General features: G+C 38.9%; 1 protein-coding gene across 2 annotated transcripts; it reads left to right on the top strand.

The window, feature by feature from the left end:
* Positions 1–1,018: 1,018 nt before the first annotated feature.
* pask (PAS domain containing serine/threonine kinase) lies at positions 1,019–18,562 on the top strand. 2 transcript variants are annotated; one of them, XM_082173463.1, is made up of 21 exons: positions 1,019–1,254; positions 1,393–1,575; positions 2,997–3,214; positions 3,379–3,546; positions 4,171–4,305; positions 4,996–5,130; positions 5,645–5,846; positions 6,195–6,379; positions 7,294–7,405; positions 7,496–7,597; positions 7,803–7,977; positions 8,773–9,725; positions 12,137–12,312; positions 12,392–12,547; positions 12,783–12,908; positions 14,163–14,297; positions 14,446–14,645; positions 17,212–17,345; positions 17,456–17,599; positions 17,730–17,910; positions 18,011–18,562. In XM_082173463.1, exons 2-21 carry the CDS (start codon positions 1,404–1,406, stop codon positions 18,108–18,110), a joined length of 3,909 nt encoding a protein of 1,302 aa, XP_082029589.1. In that variant the 5' UTR covers positions 1,019–1,254; positions 1,393–1,403; the 3' UTR covers positions 18,111–18,562. The 2 variants fall into 2 exon arrangements, with proteins under 2 accessions (XP_082029589.1, XP_082029590.1); XM_082173464.1 differs by having other exon boundaries at positions 1,019–1,251; positions 1,394–1,575.
* Positions 18,563–18,580: the final 18 nt, after the last annotated feature.

The following is an 18,580-nucleotide window of genomic DNA, read 5'->3' on the forward strand; positions in this document are numbered from 1 at the left end:
TGGATATTCATTCTGAAAAGGGGCGAATGACAGGCCCTGCTTACTGTCTATTAAAAAAAAGTAAGGAAAACACACTGCATATCGCACTGAGAATGTAATGGCAAAGAACTGTGATGTATGGCAGAGCAGCATGTGGAGTTAAACTGTGTAAGATGTGTGCATTAGCAAAAATGTGTTGGATTAAAAAGCCATCAACAGCAAAGTGGGCTGTTATGATGTTTAAATGTTCTCCAAAAAGTTGCTCGGTTGTTAGACTGTTTGTGTATATTCCCTCTGTAATCCCTACAATTCATGTCATGTCTAATCTGTTCAATAATTTCTTATTTCTCCATTTTAAATGAACATTATAAAAGAAACTTAGTTTGTTTAAATGCTTTTCCAGTGATAAAGTTGATAAACACCGGTTAAAGACTTAATGCCTGCTGCTGTTTTTGGTAAGTTTTGAACTGCTAAGCAGTAAGTTACATACTTGAAGCCAGAGAGAGATAATCTGCACAACAACTGTAAGCAACTAGTTAATGTCCAAGGAGTGACAAAAGGAGTCAAAATGTTTACAAACATGAAAATGAGGAAGCTGTTAATGAATGAATTGTGCAGAGTGCTTTTAACATCAAGAAAATAAAAATGTGTATCTCCAGGTTGTGTTTAATATATAATGAATGTTTGAAGTAATGAAGTGTTTTTGTAACCAAATTTGAAGTTATTTTGCTGGTTGATGAACATTGCTACAAAACGTTGACTGGAATCTAAATAAGTGTGGGCTACTGTTAAAAAAAAGAAAGAACCATAACTAATTTAAAAGGTAGAAAAACTAGGGCATAACTGAACGGAGAAAAAACTAGGTCACAAGAGGCAGCAGAAAATGCTGAACACAACATAAACATTACCGTTTGGTCTCCATAGAAGCCACGTCCCTCCCCCAATGCGTTGATGCACCAAGCTCCTCCCACTGATGTTTTCTATTGGATAAACTCCCTGTCAGTTTCAAAATGCGCTTTTTTCATTTGCTCTCCCTCGTCTTCCGTCACCTTATTTCGATTTCATACGCGCCAAACATTCTAGGCCGCGATATACTTCACTCAAACAAACACTTCGAAACTACACTATTTATGGCCATTTGAGAACTTTATTTCTAAGCAAGTGTTTGTTTTGTCATTTATTATTCAATTAAGTCGTCTAAAAGGAAAGAAGGAAAAATCCCTCTCTCTGTCTCCAAGGCTGCAGGTTGTAAACTGAAAGCACAGCAGTGCGGTGGTGGGTGAGTCGCGCTCCCTGCAATCATGATGTATTCGTTTATTATGCGATATATGTGATTAAAGCTTTCTCGCTCGTCTCGAAAACAATAAGGTCGTTGGTTAGAACCGTATTTTTGACTGTCCACATTCATTTGAAGCTTAGCGGGGATGTTGATGCACGGCCGGAGGAGCAGCCCGAGGGGCGACAGTGTTTGTGTTGCTGCTGATGATGATGAAGATGATGGCAGTATCAGCAGTATGACGAAGAGTGACTCCTTCTGCATGAACCAGTCCTTCCCCGCCGCACGCAACTGCACTCTCACCCGCATGGACGCATCAGGTGGGCCACGCAGCTTCCACACCTGTGCCACAATGTGTGGGCTTATAAAATAATATGAATATAAAAAATAATAACAATAAACTTGATCAAAATCACAACAATACAGTATACATCAGTAGTTGTTGACAATAAAGTGTTAGCAGTACCACAAGGAAGATCTTTTAAGAGTTGTTGTTTTAGAATGTTTTAGAAAATATGATTATTCAGAGTTTCAGGGTGGTTGCTAAAGAGATTCTCTTCTAAAATAGTTTGCTCTGATGATTGGCTTACTTTTGTTCACCCTCATATTGTTCCAAAAGCCTTTTTTCAGTAGAACAGAAAAAGTTGTTAGTCAGAATGACAGCCTTAGTCAACATTCACTCTCACTGTGTTGAAAAAATACACTACTGGTCAAAAGTTTGGATTGGTAAGATTTTCTTAGTTTTTAAAGAAGTATCTTATATGGAAGCTTGTTTCTGCCATGTAAAAAACTATTTAAAAGAGAATTGTGACTTTATCTCACAATTCTGACTTTTTTGCTCACAATTGCTAATTTATATCTCGCAATTCTGACGAGAAATAAAATTAGTCTTTTTTTCCCCCTTAGAATGGGACCTTATAACTTGCAATTGCGACTTTATATCGAGCAATTCAGAATTGCGAAATGTAAGCTTGCATTTGCGCTGAAAAAAGTCAGAATAGGGAGAATTTCGCAATTTCAAGTTAAAAGGTCCAATTCTAAGGAAAAAAAAAGACAGAAATTGTATTTCTCAGATTTGTGAAATATAAACTGACAATTGTGAGAAAAAAAGTCAGAATTGTGAGATAAAACATCGCAATTACCTGTTTTATTTTTTTATTCTGTGGCAGAAACAAGCTTCCATACTCACCCAGGCTGCATTTATTTGATATAAAATAGAGTAAATTTTTTATTGCAATTTAAAATGGCAATTTTCTTTTTCATATATTTGTAATGTATTCCTGTGATGGCAAAGCTGAATTTTCAGCATCATTACTCCAGTCTTCAATATGACATGATCCTTCAGAAATCATTCTAGGATGCTGATTTGGTGCTCAAGAAACATTTATTATAATCAATGATGAATAGAGAGTTCATAAGAATAGCATTTTTGGAAAAAGAAATCTTTTGTGACATTATAAATGTCATTACTCTCACTGTTTTAATGCTTTTTTTAACTCTCCCAAATTAATGCATCCTTGTTGAATAAAAGTATTAAGTTCTTTTTAAAAAAACATACTAACCCCAAACTTTTGAATGGTTGTGTATGTAATTAAAGTGAATGGTGACTGAAGCTGTCATTCTGCCGAACATCTCCCTTTGTGTTCCAGTTCCACTGAAGAAGAAATTTAAATTGGTTTGGCAAGTTGAGTAAATAATGGAAGAATATTCATTTTTACCTGACTTGTTTCTTTTCCAAAAGGTGATTCTCATGTCGGTTCATCAGTGGCGACGAGGAATCTTCAGATTTCTGATCTGCATTGCTCCCAACCTGTACCTCCATCATCAAATCAAGGGTCTCCTGTGTTGGAGAACTCTCTGCTCAGACAGCTCATCTGTATCGCTCCAGAGAAGAGAGGCACAGCTCTCACCATCAACCCTAATAAAGCTGTCCTGTCCATTAACTGCACCACATCACAGGTATCAGACGGTTGTGCCCCTCAAAGCCCCTTTTCTGATTAAACAAAGGCATTATATTGGTACTGGGGATACTTCGCCTGATCTTTTAGCTGCACTATTATTCATAAAATTACTAAATTATGAAGGATTTCAATGATTGCTTTCTCGCTCTCTTTTTTTGCAAGGTTTTGGATGCAAATGAACATGCTTATAAGCTGTTTGATTGCGCATACAGTGATTTGATTGGCCGGAAGCTGACCTCACTACTAAGAGCCAATCAGACGCTAGTGGAAGTCCTGAAGGAGGAGACTCTGGATTCTGATGGGAACCTAGTTGCGATTTCTGCAAAAGTGGTATAAAACACTTCATTTAATTAAACAACAATTCACTTAGCTATCGTCCAACTTATTTGAGTCATGAATATATAATTTCTTCCATGCTGTACGTTTTGTCTTTAGCTGCTTTTCCATCATCGAGCAAAACGGTTCTAGTTGTATTTCCACTTGAGCCTGGTATGGTACAACCTGTTTACAAACCATTCTCAGCCTGGAATTCTCAGTGCTGGAAGAATGCATGTAGTGTCGCCACCATTCAGGATTGTTCACTTGCCTGCTGCCTGGCTACCAGTTTCTCTGTAGCTGGCTAAGTGCGCTATTTGAGCAGCGTAAACACAAATTAATTATAAAATTAAAAGCATTTTTACATCTAGTTACTATTTACATCACATATCGTCTGTAAACTTTCGCGTTAGCAAGGCAACGACTGATCATTTATTTCATCCCAAAAAGCTGTTATCTGTCCCACAGTGGAAAATAAAACCATATCAATACCGACTGGACTGTATCCGCACGGAATAGAGTGATTAAGCAAAGAGAACGTTTTGCCCCGACAGTGGAAAAGTGTCTTTTGGCTCTGATCTCTGCTTTCATGTGCTGGATGTGAGCGTCACGCACGGCTCTGGCTCATTCTCTCCACAGGTGACTGCAGTGAGTTTGACAGGAGCTGAGTTCCCCGTGTCTGTGTGGCTTCAGATAACGGAGCAGCAGCAGATCTTAGAGCTCCTGCTGGAGCGAGTGGAGAGAATCACGGCACACGTGACTTTCACTCAAAATGTGAGATTCATTCCCTTGTGAACTGAAAGGTTTAATTAAGTTAAGCATGATGTTGATCATTAGTGTTATTTTCAAAAGAGTTTAATTGAAGCACACACTACCGTTCAAAAGTTTTGGGGTCTGTAAGATATTTAAATAAATTATCACTTTAATTCAGCAAGGATGCATAAGTTGATCAAAAGTGACTTACTTTCCTACACCAGAAGCAAGCGAAAATAGTAAAGCTAACCCATTATAATCAGTAATGCTGTCAACACTGGATGCTGTAAACAGTAAACTGATGTCCCGTTCTGCTTCTGATGTAGCACGACTGTTTTCAACATTGTTAATAATAAATGTTTGTTGAGCAGCAAATTAGCATATTAGAATGATTTCTGAAGGATCATGTGACATTAAAGGCTGGAAATAATGATGCTGAAAATTCAGCTTTGCCATCACAAACTATATTACATTTTAAAACATTAATATAGAAAACTGTTTTTATAAATTGTAATAATATTTCTCAATATTACTATTTTAATTGTATTGTATTTTTTTTTTAATGAAATAAATGCAGCCTTTTGTCATAACAGATTTCAATAAAACAATTCTTACGACCCAAAACTTTTGGGGTGGGGTGGTGAAGTGTGCCATTGAAGAAAATTGTATTGTAAAGCTGAAAAGTTCCAGCTCCTCCTACTGTTTCCTCAGGGTGGAGTCCTCAGTTGTGACGCCACTTTTGCCCATCTCTATGGTTACCACGCTGCTGAGGAGATGACTGGACTTTCAATCATGTCTCTTATGCCATCTTTACAGATTCCCTTCCACTGCAGGACAACTCCCAAGGTCATGATCATAAAAAAAAATTATTAAAAAAACTCTAGGGAAACGGTTGTCATTTTTGCAATTTCGTTTAATCATGCTTGTGACAACAAAAATAACAGTCTGAATCAGAACTTTATCATTGGTTCTGTCAAACCAGCATTGTGCAACAGTGTTATATTTATATAGTATTATAGTTTTTATTATTTTGAATTGGCTTTTTGTTCTCATTTAATTTTTTGTTAAATTTTTTGTAATATTGTGCTTTTGTCATTTTTATTTATTTATCTTTAGATATTACTCTGTTTTATTTATCTATTTAGATTTTGTTTGTTTGTTTTTTTAGTAATTGTAGTGCTTCAACTTATTTCAGTTGGTTGCCAAGGCAAAATTTCTAATTTGCGTTTAGTTTAGTTTTTTTGCCTCTAATATTTATATAAATAATTTATATATACAAGTGTTTTTAATCATTTTCATTTAGTTTCATTTTTAATAACAATCCTATTGTGCACCTTTGTTTCTTTGCTCTTTATCTCAGGTGTTGCGTATGCAGAGATTGTTTGTGAAAGCCAGGTCTGGTTTGGTGGTTCCAGCGTGTGTCCGCCTGCAGGCCGCTGTGTCCTGTGGAAGATCACCGCTCCAGATGAATGGATCACCGCTCCAGATGTATGGATCAGCACATCCAGAACCTTCTGATGGTTCACTCCTAAGCTCTCAATGGCCCAACCAAACTCCTTCAGGTCAGTCCTCTCTCGTTCACTGCAGTGCATGTAGAGTTTTATTGTGCTGCTTTAGCAGACTGAAGTCACAAACACAGTCTATCTTAAGTGTGTGTTGTCTCGTACTTTGTGAACTGTGAGTCAGATTTCTCTATATGTGGGGATTTATTTATAACCCAAGGCTGCTAGTTATAGTGCATTTCCAATATTTGGTCTGACATAAAGAAAATCTATACTATTGTTTCTTGTTGGTGTTTGTCCAATCTAATTAAGAATGTTGCTGATAAATGTAATTAGATATATTTCAATTACATTTCAAATTGCTATTGATTTTCAGTATGATCTACACAGTGCACTCTTGTCCTGCAGGTGGTAAATCGTGTCCGGGTGGTGTCCTGTCCCCCAGCGCCGGTGTGCTGTACTCTGGGTCAGTGTGTGTGTTTGCTCCCAGTAGCTGTCTCCTGACGCTCCTGCCCAACGGAACCATTCACAGTCTCAACAACCCCTTCAGCTCTCTGCTGTTCGGGTACAACAGCAGTCAGCTGCTTGGAAAGGTAAAGATGCTATGAAACCCTTTTAATAAAGATATGCTTAAAGGGATGGTTCACCCAAAAGTGAAAATTGTCATCACTTACTCACCCTAAGGTTGTTCCAAACTTGTATGAGTTTCTTTCTTCTGTTGAACACAAAAGAAGATATTTTAAAGAATGTCGGTAACCAGACATGTGACTGTAGCCATTGCCTTCCATAGTATTCACAGAAGGCAATGGCTACCGTGACCTGTCTGGTTACCAACTAGTCCTAGGTTTTTCGCCCGATTGAAACCAAACCAGTGCAGAAATATTCTCTGGAGTCTGAATATCAATAATTGTCACAAAAAAACTAATTAAATTGATTCATGGTCGCTGAGGGGGGCCAAAACGTTCGAAGTGGGCGGGGCCACTTTTACAAAAATGGCTATAGCTTGAGAACAAAATTAGATTTTTTTTCACCAACTCGGTGGGCATGTTCGACTCATGGCCCTAGAGGTCTATAAGAATTTTGAAAGAAATCAGCTAATGAGTTTTACAGCTCTGTAATCACATGGTGTTTCACACATCCACACAATATGCATATCATTTGATAGATCTCCTCACACTGAACAACTTTGCCTCAAGAACCACTGCTGTCAATCAAATCGTTCATTAAATATTCACCATTATGTAAAAGTACAACTCTCTGGACACTTCAGATCAATAATTATCAAAACATTTTTAACTTTTCCCTGTGGGTAGGAACAGGGTAATTTAGATAATGGGTATGGCCTAAAGCACACAAAAGCAAAGGACTATAACTGTCCTTTATAAAGGTAATTCCCTCGGAGGAAATAACACAAATATGCAAATTTAAATGTCAAAGCTGATCCAACCTGTAAGTGATGTGTTGAAGCTAGTTTACATACTAACAGCGAGTTTTTGCACCTGTGTAGAACGTCACATACCTGATACCAGCATTTTATGAGCGAGTTCGTGCTGCGGAAAGAATCGACCAGCCTGCATCTCATCCACGAGACGCATCAATCCCCTCTGACAGCCACATAGGTAAAGAGACATGATGTGCTGTAAAAACACACACTTTAGCTTGTGATGCTGTTCTAAAATCCCCTCTCATCCTGTCTGCCTACTTCTCAGACCCCTGTAGATGTTCTGCTAGTGCTAACTGTCCCCCTAGTGATGTTCTAACCCTCACTACTGACATGCTCTCAACTAAGGACGACCAACAGGACACGTGTAGTGAGTTCTTACTGTTATTGCTCAATACACACTTAAATTATATTGCTGTCCCTTAAATTATTTGTTTTTTTAAAACTTTATTTACACATTTTTTTCCTGTTCTGATTTGAATGAGAGATTTTTGCTGTAATTTTCAATGTTGAATAAATTATTGCTGTTTTCATTATGTATTAACCAGTGTTTTGTCTCTGGATGATATGTGCAGATCCAAACACAGTGCTTGCTGGTGACAGTGTAATGGTGCATCTAGCCATGCGTAGGAGAGTGGGTCTTGGGAAAGGAAAGAGAATCTTTACTGGGACCATTGCTAAACTGGAGAAGGAGAGCAATGTTCCCTCAACCATGACCTCACCTGCTGTCACCTCCACACCACTGAATGGGTTAGATACTCCACTAAATCCTCCCATTTAGTTTTTGTTAATGTGCACAGTTTAATAGTGAATTTCTTAAAGCCTCTCAGAAACATGTCCAGGTCATATTGTACTTGGAAAAAAAAAGTGCTTATTGTAAAAGTACTAAATGAAATGAAACCCATTATTATTATATTACATTTTTGCAGATTGACATGGCAGCATTTGTTGCTTGTAATTTTTTTGCGATTTAAATACAAATAAATTGAAATGTTATTTTTCTATTATATGTAGTGTACCGTTATTGTCTTAATTATGAAAATTTCACTTTGTAGAAAAAATCTAAGTGGCTTTCAAAAATAAGCTTCTATTGAAGAATCGATTATATTTAGATTTTGTGATGAAATATGAACTGGACGTGTCTTTGAGTGATTCCCACTTAAACCTAAAAATATGTATCGTCTTTCTGTTCATGTCAAAAAATAAGCACTCTTTAGACCTTATTCACAGCAGCGCCATCTTCGATTCGCCATCTGTTTTTTTGTATTGTTCTGCTGATTTGAAACACTGCAAAAATATCTTTCCAAGAAATATCAGTAGACAAAAAATTCCAGACAGCATGAGCTGTGGAAAATTATAAGTGATCTAGGTCAGGAGCTTTTTATAGCGGATGCCATTGAAAACACAGCAAGTCTATCCCGGCTTACAGCCTCGCTTTCATACCTGTTATGGTGCTGCTCTGAATAAGCTCTATAGATCATAAAAGACAATAGATGACTAGTGCAGATTTCCATGATTTGACATCGTTCTCTCTGTTTATCTCAGGTTGGATGACACTACAGAGCTTTGCGAGCAGATTGTGGATGTGACCACTCAAGAGTCTGAGTCTGACTCTGCCAACTCTACCACCGCCCTGCTACAGACCTTTGCTCTGGTGGAGTCCCTGGAGGTCCACAGGACCTGCCCTTCTGCTATGGTTTCCGCCCAATGTGGCCCATTTGGGCGGCTCTTCACTGGACGAGATTCTACCAAGGCAGGCCAAAACTCAGATCGTAAAGAAGCTCCAGTAAAGTCCTGTGACTCTGTACCACATCCTGAACCTCACTCGCAGGCCTGCCGGTGTTCAGAGCAAGCCCAGCTTCAGGACTCCAGTTTTGAGGTGATTTCCCTAGGCAGTGGGTCGTCATCTGGGTTCTGTGAGCGGCTTGTGGGCGGTTCTGGTCCGGAAAAGATAGATGAGTCTCAGCAGGGATGTCAGCTAGTGGAATCTGGCAGCACCTTTCTGGATTTGAACTCTAACGGAGATGTCATTGTTCATGCCATGTCAGAGATGAACCTGAACGACAGCATTGAGATCCCAAATGCATCTGTAGATCTTAACCATTCACTTACATCATGTGACACTGCTGAGCTCCTGCGTACTCCTTCACCCTTCATTGTAGAGTCAGACACTGAAGCAGAAGCTCAAGTCTGCTCTGAGCAAGAAGCAACACAAGGAACTGCCCCATCACCGAAAGAGCAAGAAAGGCAAGCAAGCCCTCAGCAAAGGACTCTAGAGCAACTGCCAAAAAATCATATAACTAAAGTTCTGGGACAGTGGAATTCCTTTTCGGAACATGCCATTGGCCGAGCTCTGGATCTCCGGAGGGGGAGGGGTGGAATTCTGTTGCCAGGCGACAATCCTGCCACCTCCACTCCTAAGAAAGTCAAGGTGAACTCTTCCATTCCAGAGGGCAGGATTCATGTGACGTGCTACAACAGAGACGGAACGCCAATCGGTATGTCAACCTCTACCTCATCTGTTTTAATTATACTAGGGACTCACAGTGACCATATTGTGTAGAACTTTATATGTGTTTTTGTTTTTTTTAACTTGCCATTAGTCTGATTAGGCCAATAGTAGAAGCAGATAATATCAGTTATGCTGCACTGAGTGGCACATTTTTTTTCTATAATGACTGCTAAACTGTCCATAGCATTATACCGGTGCTACTTTCATGTTTAGTATCACTCTGTCTGTGGTAATTTTTTAATACTGTAATTTTTAATCTTGCAAATTGAAATGCTTAGTGTTTTTTTTCTTTCTCAATACTAGTTTTATGGTGAGCATAAACGTTTTGATTTTAGGTGGCTAGAAAGGCAGAAACTCTCAGCTAAAGCAAGAAAACATTGACATTGTCAACAAGCACAATGAAATGAAACCTTTAAAATAGAGGAAATGGAGAATATTTTGGAACGTTGGGAACTAAACATTGGAGTCCACTGACTTCCATTCTATACAAAATACAATCTTTTATCACCTTTAACAGTTTGTTTGGTGATTTAATGATGACAGAATTTAATTTTTTTTCATGAACTATCCCATTAATGCCTGGTACACATTGAACGATTTTGAGCTATCCCAGACAAAATAGATTGTGGTTGTGGTTCCTAAACGGTAGTCCTACGTCATACAGTGAGAGAGGTTCAAAGATGGCTGTTGTCACCTTCTTGCGACCAAAGAAAGCCTGCAATTGTTTTCTGACAGTGTCAGAAATGTAGCATGATCATGATTCATCTCAGTGTGTTTGCTGCTACGACTTACATCTACTGACTAATAATAATTTATTGCTTAACGGAACAATAAAAATGCAACAAGAAATGCCGTATTGATCAACGCTACATGGCGCTAAAATTTAAAACCACTTACCTCAAGCTCTATTTGCAAGATTGCAGGGGCGTAGCTAGGGGATGGCCATGGGTGGCCAGTGCCACCCCCGATTGAAGCTTGGCCGCCCCTGTTGCATTTTGACGGCTTTAATAGCTAACACTGGCACAAAGCAGCAACAATGTTCACACTCCAGTTGAACTAAATTGTCACTTCACCTATTAATATGGAAACAAAAACAAGCCCACAGATGCCTATAATAAGTGGACATGGCAACGAAGCAAATGCTTGCTTGGTGAAGCAGCTTTACGATCATAAACAAAAACACAGCAGAGTGAGAAGTGAGCGCAACGGTCAAACATGTTCTTCAAGCTCATGTTTACATCGGAAAATAATGGAAAATTAGCGCAATGGAATGGAAAAAAAAACTTTAAGGTTTAGCCAACAAAATTAACAAATATAACACATGGTTATACCCTGCTCTCACACACACAGTAGCCTGTATTATTCACATATCCTGTGATAGCACAAAGAAATGCGCATCCATTTGCATTTGTTCATATAAATGAACACGCTTTTGCATTTTTAATAATGATTAACAAAACCCGTTTAAACATTATTTTGCGGTGTTTACTAACAACTATAAGCCGTTTAATCGGTTATAGGCTATATGCAATCATTATAAGAACGATGATCCAGTTTTTAACCAGTGCTGTTTTTGAGATGCAGTCTGTTTTATGTATTCCATTCCACATCCGTTTTAAGGTAGCCTATTACACGTTAAGTGATTTTCTCTAGATTTGAAGCTGGAATTTTTTTTTATTTTTTTTTTGCCACCCCAATAAAATCACTGGGTCTTAACTGGCAACCCCTGGAAAAAAGTTCTGGCTACGCCCCTGCAAGATTGGCATGCCAAGTAGGCCTCTTTTCCCTAGCCATGACCGCATCCAAATTCTCCTCTTTCGCTTCCTCCTCTTTTTTTCAGCGCACATAAAAACCACAATTGCCAAAGTGCGATTCATCTTGCTCTATTTGTTTACCATTAGCATATGCTGATGACGTTTTATTCCTCTATACTTACTTGGGTCGTAGCCTACGATTCAAAAGGTGTCATCATTGTACAGTCTACATACATGTCATACCGAAGTTTATTAGATCTGCATCATACAGTGTGATTTGTAATGATCTTATAGGATTGCCGAAATCGCAGTCTGTAACAGGTAAACCACAAGTGAGATAAAATGATATAAACTCCAATCGACATTTCTTATCCATTTATTTATTTGGCAAGTAGTCGTGTAATAAGCAGGATATTGTAGTCATTATCGCAAAATAAAGCCCTTCGGGGTGAACCTTGCCTGGGCTTATTCTGTGATAATGACTGTACGTTATCTCTTACTGTACTTCATTTTCCCATTTCACACTGTGTACTCTTTCTGTATGCCATGTTTCAAAAGCACCATCCATCTTTTCTACAGTACATTTATGATGTTTCAGTGCATGAATCCAACTGATAAAGCATCTCTTTCTCACTCCGTGTAGAGGTGCAGTGTGATGTGCGATGGGTGTCCCTGTCCAGCGGCAGCTCTCTGGTCTGTCTATGGCTGAGTGGGAGTCATCTCTTGCTCCACCACCAGGAGGCACTACAGAGCATAATGTCTCCCACAGTGAGGACAGGAGCCCCAGAACAGGAGGCCTTTGCCTGCAGCCTTGCTGAGGTGATCTGCATGAGTACTTGATCTAGAAGACAGGCTTTAAAAAGCTCATTTCTTAAACAACTGCTTTTTTCTCGTTTAGGCAATTCGGTCAGATCCTTTGCATTCTTCTGAGGACCTGGAGCAGTCCGGAGCATGCGAGGGTTATTTTGAGGAAAACTACCGCCCACTGCGCTCTATTGGAAAGGGAGCCTTCGGCTTTGTCTGGCTCGCTTCAAGACGGATATGTGGACAGGAAGTCAGTGACACTCTTTCTGCGCTCACTGCTGTCCATGCACTCATATTTATCCGGCTGAGAGATAATAACCTGATAATGTTGACGTCAGTTGTTCAAACCTTAGACAGGGTTCTTAAAAGAGGATGTTTACACACTGAGTCATTGTCATTGCTGTAGGCTCCATTCAATCTTTTATGGACAATTATATGAGCTGCTGAAGAGATGTTGAATTTATTATCTCTCACTTCAATTTCAGGTGGTTGTGAAATTCATTAGGAAAAGTGCGGTGGTGAGTGAATGCTGGGTGGATGATCCTGATCTGGGCCGGATCAGTCAGGAAGTGGCCATACTGGTTCGTTTGCAACATTCCAATATCGTGAAGGTACACTCAGAGAACTGTTTGACTATATATTAAATATTTAGAGTATTTTTTTTGCCAAAATAACATGATCAAACATAGCTCCTGCTTAAATAAATTGGCCATTAAAGTTTCATGAAACCCCCCCTGTTTTAGCCTGATCATTCACACCTCAGATTTGAGAAGAACTCTAAAAATTGGCCATTTTAACAACCATTAAAACATAGACCTGCAGCACACTCATTATTAAAATATGTATATAAAATAATTTAAAAATATTATTAAAAAACAAGCAACAGAGTTGGGGGAATAAAGAATAATTTTTGGTCTACATTATTATCAGAATAATCCATGTCATCGGGTTCATGATCAGATCATCGGGTTTCCTTATCTGCACACATATAGACGATTTCATTTGAAGAAGACATGATGAGATATGTGCGCATAAACTGTGCTGGTTCAAGTTTGGAGCAGGAGAGCACGAGAAATATCTTGTTCTGGTCCGGATATGAACTGTGATCTGCATTGCCAGTGTTGCAGCGTTCCACACAGAAACTTCTCTCATCCGCGCTCCGCATGCTGTTACAGTCATATTTTCCATGTATTGGTTTTCTAACTCCAGTTCTGATATCATCTTGGGGAAAATGCAAACAACACTACTACTTCTATCCAAATAGCTAAACAGGCAGAGGTGAACGAACGGCACCAAACCGGTCTTGTCACATTTGAATTCTCCGCTGTAATGCGATCTCATGCATAATACAGGGATCAAATTAGTCTATTCTCATGAGTAATACAGAGAAACCGGTGACGTAAAATCGTACTCTCCAGCCACGGCAGCCAATCACCACTCCGAAATAATGAATATACTTAACCTTTTCGTGATGTTGGTTCAACTTTGCTTTTTAAACCGGAAGAACGAAATGGCAAAAAAAAAAAACCACCTTTTCCTTAATAATAAACACAATGAGTGCTATGGTTGTTTTCATTTATGTGCAACCTGTACATATGTTAACTTCTCACAAAATGTGTTTTGACCTTTTGTTTCCTAAATGCCACAGCAGACTAGTTTCGTGCTCATTTTTTTCATTCCAACTTTATTCACTTATGCAAATCAATTGAATGTGTATTGTTTATCTCTCAATGTGCTGCTCTATAGATGTCTAAAATAGAGATAAAATAGAGATTATTTATCTACACATTATAAACTAAATTGTTTTGGTTAGAATGTACATATAGTATATAATGTATTGGTGCATAAAATTTTATTTTCTGCAGGTGCTGGAGGTGTTTGAGAATGAGGGATACTTCCAAATGGTCATGCAGAAACATGGGGACGGACTAGACCTGTTTGAGTTTATCGACATGCAGCCTAGACTGGACGAGCCTCTTGCCAGCTACATCTTCAGACAGGTGAGAAACAGACTATGAGAACTTTAGCACAGAGTAGATGTGTTGGTAGCCAGTAGTCCTATAATATTCTGATGTGAGCTCTGGAGTAAAGTTTTATTGAATATTTCTTTCACTTTTACCTGATATTTCTGTATGTGTCTGTACGCAGTTGGTAGCCGCAGTGAGTTACCTGCGAGGCCAAAGAGTGCTTCACAGGGACATAAAGGATGAAAATATCATCATAAACTCCAACTTTCATGTCCGGCTGATCGACTTTGGCTCAGCTGCCCTGCTGGAACCCGGAAAACTTTTCTTCGTCTTCTGTGGCACTCTGGAGTACTGCTCACCAGAGGTGCTTCAGGGAAACCCGTACGTACTGAAACATCACACAGCCCGTCTCAGTTCCATCTGTGTCTTAGCTTGATAAGGACAGAATAGAGGATAGGATCAGGTGGTTAAGGGTGTGAGAAGGGTAACATATGGGTTATGTATTCATGTCTATAAAAAGAGCCACACATTAACTTCACAGGATGATATCACTACGATCCCCCTGAAGTCAACATTAAATCAAAATTGATCCCTTTTGATACTGTTATTGTGCATGATTCATCAAAGCAGGTCTTTATTAATTCTCCCTCAATAAAAATGTAACTTACTTACTAAAAAAAATCCTGTTTGGATATTGAAATAGGTTTGAATATTCTGCTTAACTTCGATATGTGCAACATCACAAGTAAAATAAGGTGGTGAAATTAAATTTTAAGTTGATTTTAATCCTACGTTGCGGTGGCCGAGAGAGCTCAACGCGCTGCAACTGAAGAAAGCACAAGAAAAAAAAACATGCAAATAGAAAAAAACACCCACAAATTAAGAAAACATCTTCATCAGTTTCACAACACCTAGTGCTCCAAATACTCACAGCACAACCAAGTACAGAAACGCGCCGCAAATAACACAGACCACAATGGAAATGTTTCCAGGGGAACCAAATAAGTGACGAACCCGGCTGGGACGTGCTTACAGCTCAAAAGTCTACTTTATTTTATTTTATTTCTTTTAACTTTTTTTGTTGTTGTTGTTGCAAAACATACAGAGATTACATTTTTATGACATACAACTTGTATACAATATACAAAATGTATTAACAATATGTTCAATGTCATCAGAATACAAATGAGAAAAGAACAAAGAGCTGAAAACTAAAATAAATAAATAAAAAAGATAGAGAAAAAGAACATGAGGGAAAGATATTAATCTATACATCAGTTACACTGTACAATTTTTTTCATGTTATGTTTAAATTTTCATAAAAGTTTCATAAGAAATGTTAGGTAATGTAGGGTCCAAAGTTTTAAAGTTGAGACACTCACACACAGATATATAACGCATATTTTAAAAGCTTTTTTGTAAAAAATATATTTATTTACAGCCGTTATGTTAACGGCATTATATTTCTGTCGTAAGAACAGCTATTCAGCTGATGGACACTGTGCTTCGTTGTCATGGGAACATCCCAGGTGAAAATAATGAGGAAATGGCACACTACACACTACATAATGGCACACTAGTGCCCTGCTCACTCCAAAGTCAAGCTCACTTCAAGAGCTCTACCGTCTGCCCTTCGAAGGGAGCAGGGAGCAGGGCATAGGGATGCTCACGAGCAATAAGCACATCCCAGCCGGGTTCGTCACTTATTTGGTTCCCCTGGAAACATTTCTGTTGTGGTCTATGCTATTTGCAGTGAGTTTCTGTATTTGGTTGTGTTATTTGGAGCACACGTGTGTTGTGAAACTGATGAAGATGTTTTCATAATTTGCTGGTGTTTTCTTCTGTTTGCATGTGTTTTCTTCAGTTGCTGCGCGTTGAGCTCTCTCGGCCACCGTAGGTGAATGTCATCGAATATAGTGCTATAATGGCTTTACCAAATAAAATTGACACCTTAAAGCTGCCGTCGGCAAGTCTGGCAGATTGGGTCGATTAGCCAAAATTTTGAATGTTTACAACTCTCATGCCCCTCCCCACTACCAGCGAGCACCCTCCCATCGAGGTCGTGCTCGTCAGTGCGTCACTGTGCGTGTGTACCTGATTTTCTGTGAACGCGTACGTCTCTTCAGCATCTATCAACACCATGGACTCGGAGGTAGGCTGCCCTGGCTAATCTATACATAAATAGCAATAACCGAGGAATTGGAAGCTTGTTAGTAGATTTTCTCTCCGCCATCACGCTTCATGCAATCTCCAGGCGAACTTCAGGCGTGGCGTGTGCATGTGATATTAACGTGCGCGAGTGAGGGGGGATCTGTGGCGTGTGCACGACCTGTGATTGACAGTCAGATCTCACCCCCCCCTGCGCTGATTGGACCTGATGAAGCGGGAGCGCTGGATTTTTGCAAAACAAATAACACGCTCCAGGTGGAGTTAGAAGCTCGGGTTTTTTTTCTAAAACCACCTTATTTATGTTGTTCTGTCGGATTATAGTGTCGATTACACTGAATATGATCAAAAAAATGTTGCCGACGGCAGCTTTAAAGTCAGAAGTTGCGATTTAGTCTTTTCCTTATTGTAATGTATATCCAGGTGAAATGGCTTCTGGAACAAGAATAAATGTAGGTCGGGACTTGATTTTGTCCATCAATAATTGATTGGATGGTTGTGGTTTGCTATTGCTGTGATCTCAAGATGAAGGGGAAGTTATTTTGCTTAAAGATTATGAGGACACATGATTTAAATGTGAACGGATCAATGATTTTTATAGTAAATTCTGCAATATTCCATTTAAAAAAAAAAAAATGTTATGTGACTTTAAGTGATAACTTTTAAAATGATGAGAATACAATGTGTATGTGTCCACTCATCTGTGCTTGAGTGAAATATAAAGGTGAAATATGAGACTGCAAGTTCCATATTTTATTGTGATGGTTTTTGATGTATTTAGATACGAGGGTCCAGAGCTGGAGATGTGGTCTCTAGGAGTGCTCTTATACACCTTACTGTTCAGTGAAAACCCATTTTGCAGTGTGGAAGAAACCCTGCAGGCCCAACTCCACCCTCCATGCAAGATTTCTACAGGTTTGAAGATCTGCTTCATCACAGCAATAAGGATCGACTAGAGACACATGACAAATTCTGCTAATTGTGGCTTTATTCCTGTTCAACCTGTTGCTTTGTTCTTGTTTTAGAGTTGTATGCACTGTTGGCTGGTCTTTTGCACCCAGTGGTTGATCAGAGAATGAATCTAGAGGAGCTCTTGGAGTCACAGTGGATACAGCAACCCATAAATCTAGCAGAGTACTCGTGGGGAGAGGTCTTTCCCTCCAGCAACGGTATTGGTTTTAGTTTATTTTTATGTTGTGGCCTTTTATGCTACCAAAAAGATAATATTCAGCTCAGTCAAACATATTTGACTTCAAATCCAATGCTGCAGGATTCTTACGATATTCGATTTTATCTCAGAATCCACAGAGCATGCGGACTCCAATTCGTCATGTGTGCACCGAGCGGACATCCTCTACCTGGACCCCGAAAACAACCTGGAAGACACTCCTTTAGAAGATGAAGATGAGGAGGAGGATGAGGAGCAGAGGAGAACTATGGCGGCGCTGCAGTCCGAGCTGCTGAAATACCTCACCGACGAGTGAGGAACTGTTGTTTAAAGAAACACTAATGCGTTCTGGCCAACTAATTATGACATTACATCTAATGTCACCATGAACACTAATGCACAATCTCTGCAGAACTCTCCGTCCACCTGCTGCTGTCCTTCTTGATGATACCAGTCCGTCCAAAGAGCAAAAGGAAAGTGTGACTGGGAATGAAAGCAATCTGTGTTGCTAAGAAACAGTTTTATCTCTGTGTTTGGTGAAGGAATAGGAGTGTATTTATCAAACGTGTTGTGTATTTCACCTTTCATTGAGGTTTAAAACATGGTATTCTGAGATGTTGAAAGTTCTTGTTGTTTGTTGTAATGGTGTTGAGCACAAGGATTGTCCTATTAAAACATGGCACATGCGCTAGACCTGGATGAGGGTTACCTGAGCTTTAAGATATTTGTTATTAGGCCTTCAGAGTTTTTAAAATATTTTTAGGTTGATTTTTAACCTTTTAAATAATGAATATATTAATTAATTTTAACATTGTAATATTTATCTTGTGAATAAATTATTGGCATTTCAGTTTGCTTTGGCTGTCTGTTTCTGGTATTATTTCAAATTGCTCACAGGCTTTGTAAAGCCTCTATTAAAATGTAACTGTCACGGGAATTTCTTCAATAAAAATGATTGCAGTTTATAATGTCTTCTGTTGAA

Source organism: Leuciscus leuciscus (genome assembly GCF_965113295.1).
Source record: "Leuciscus leuciscus genome assembly, chromosome: 6".
Taxonomy (NCBI): Eukaryota; Metazoa; Chordata; class Actinopteri; order Cypriniformes; family Leuciscidae; genus Leuciscus; species Leuciscus leuciscus.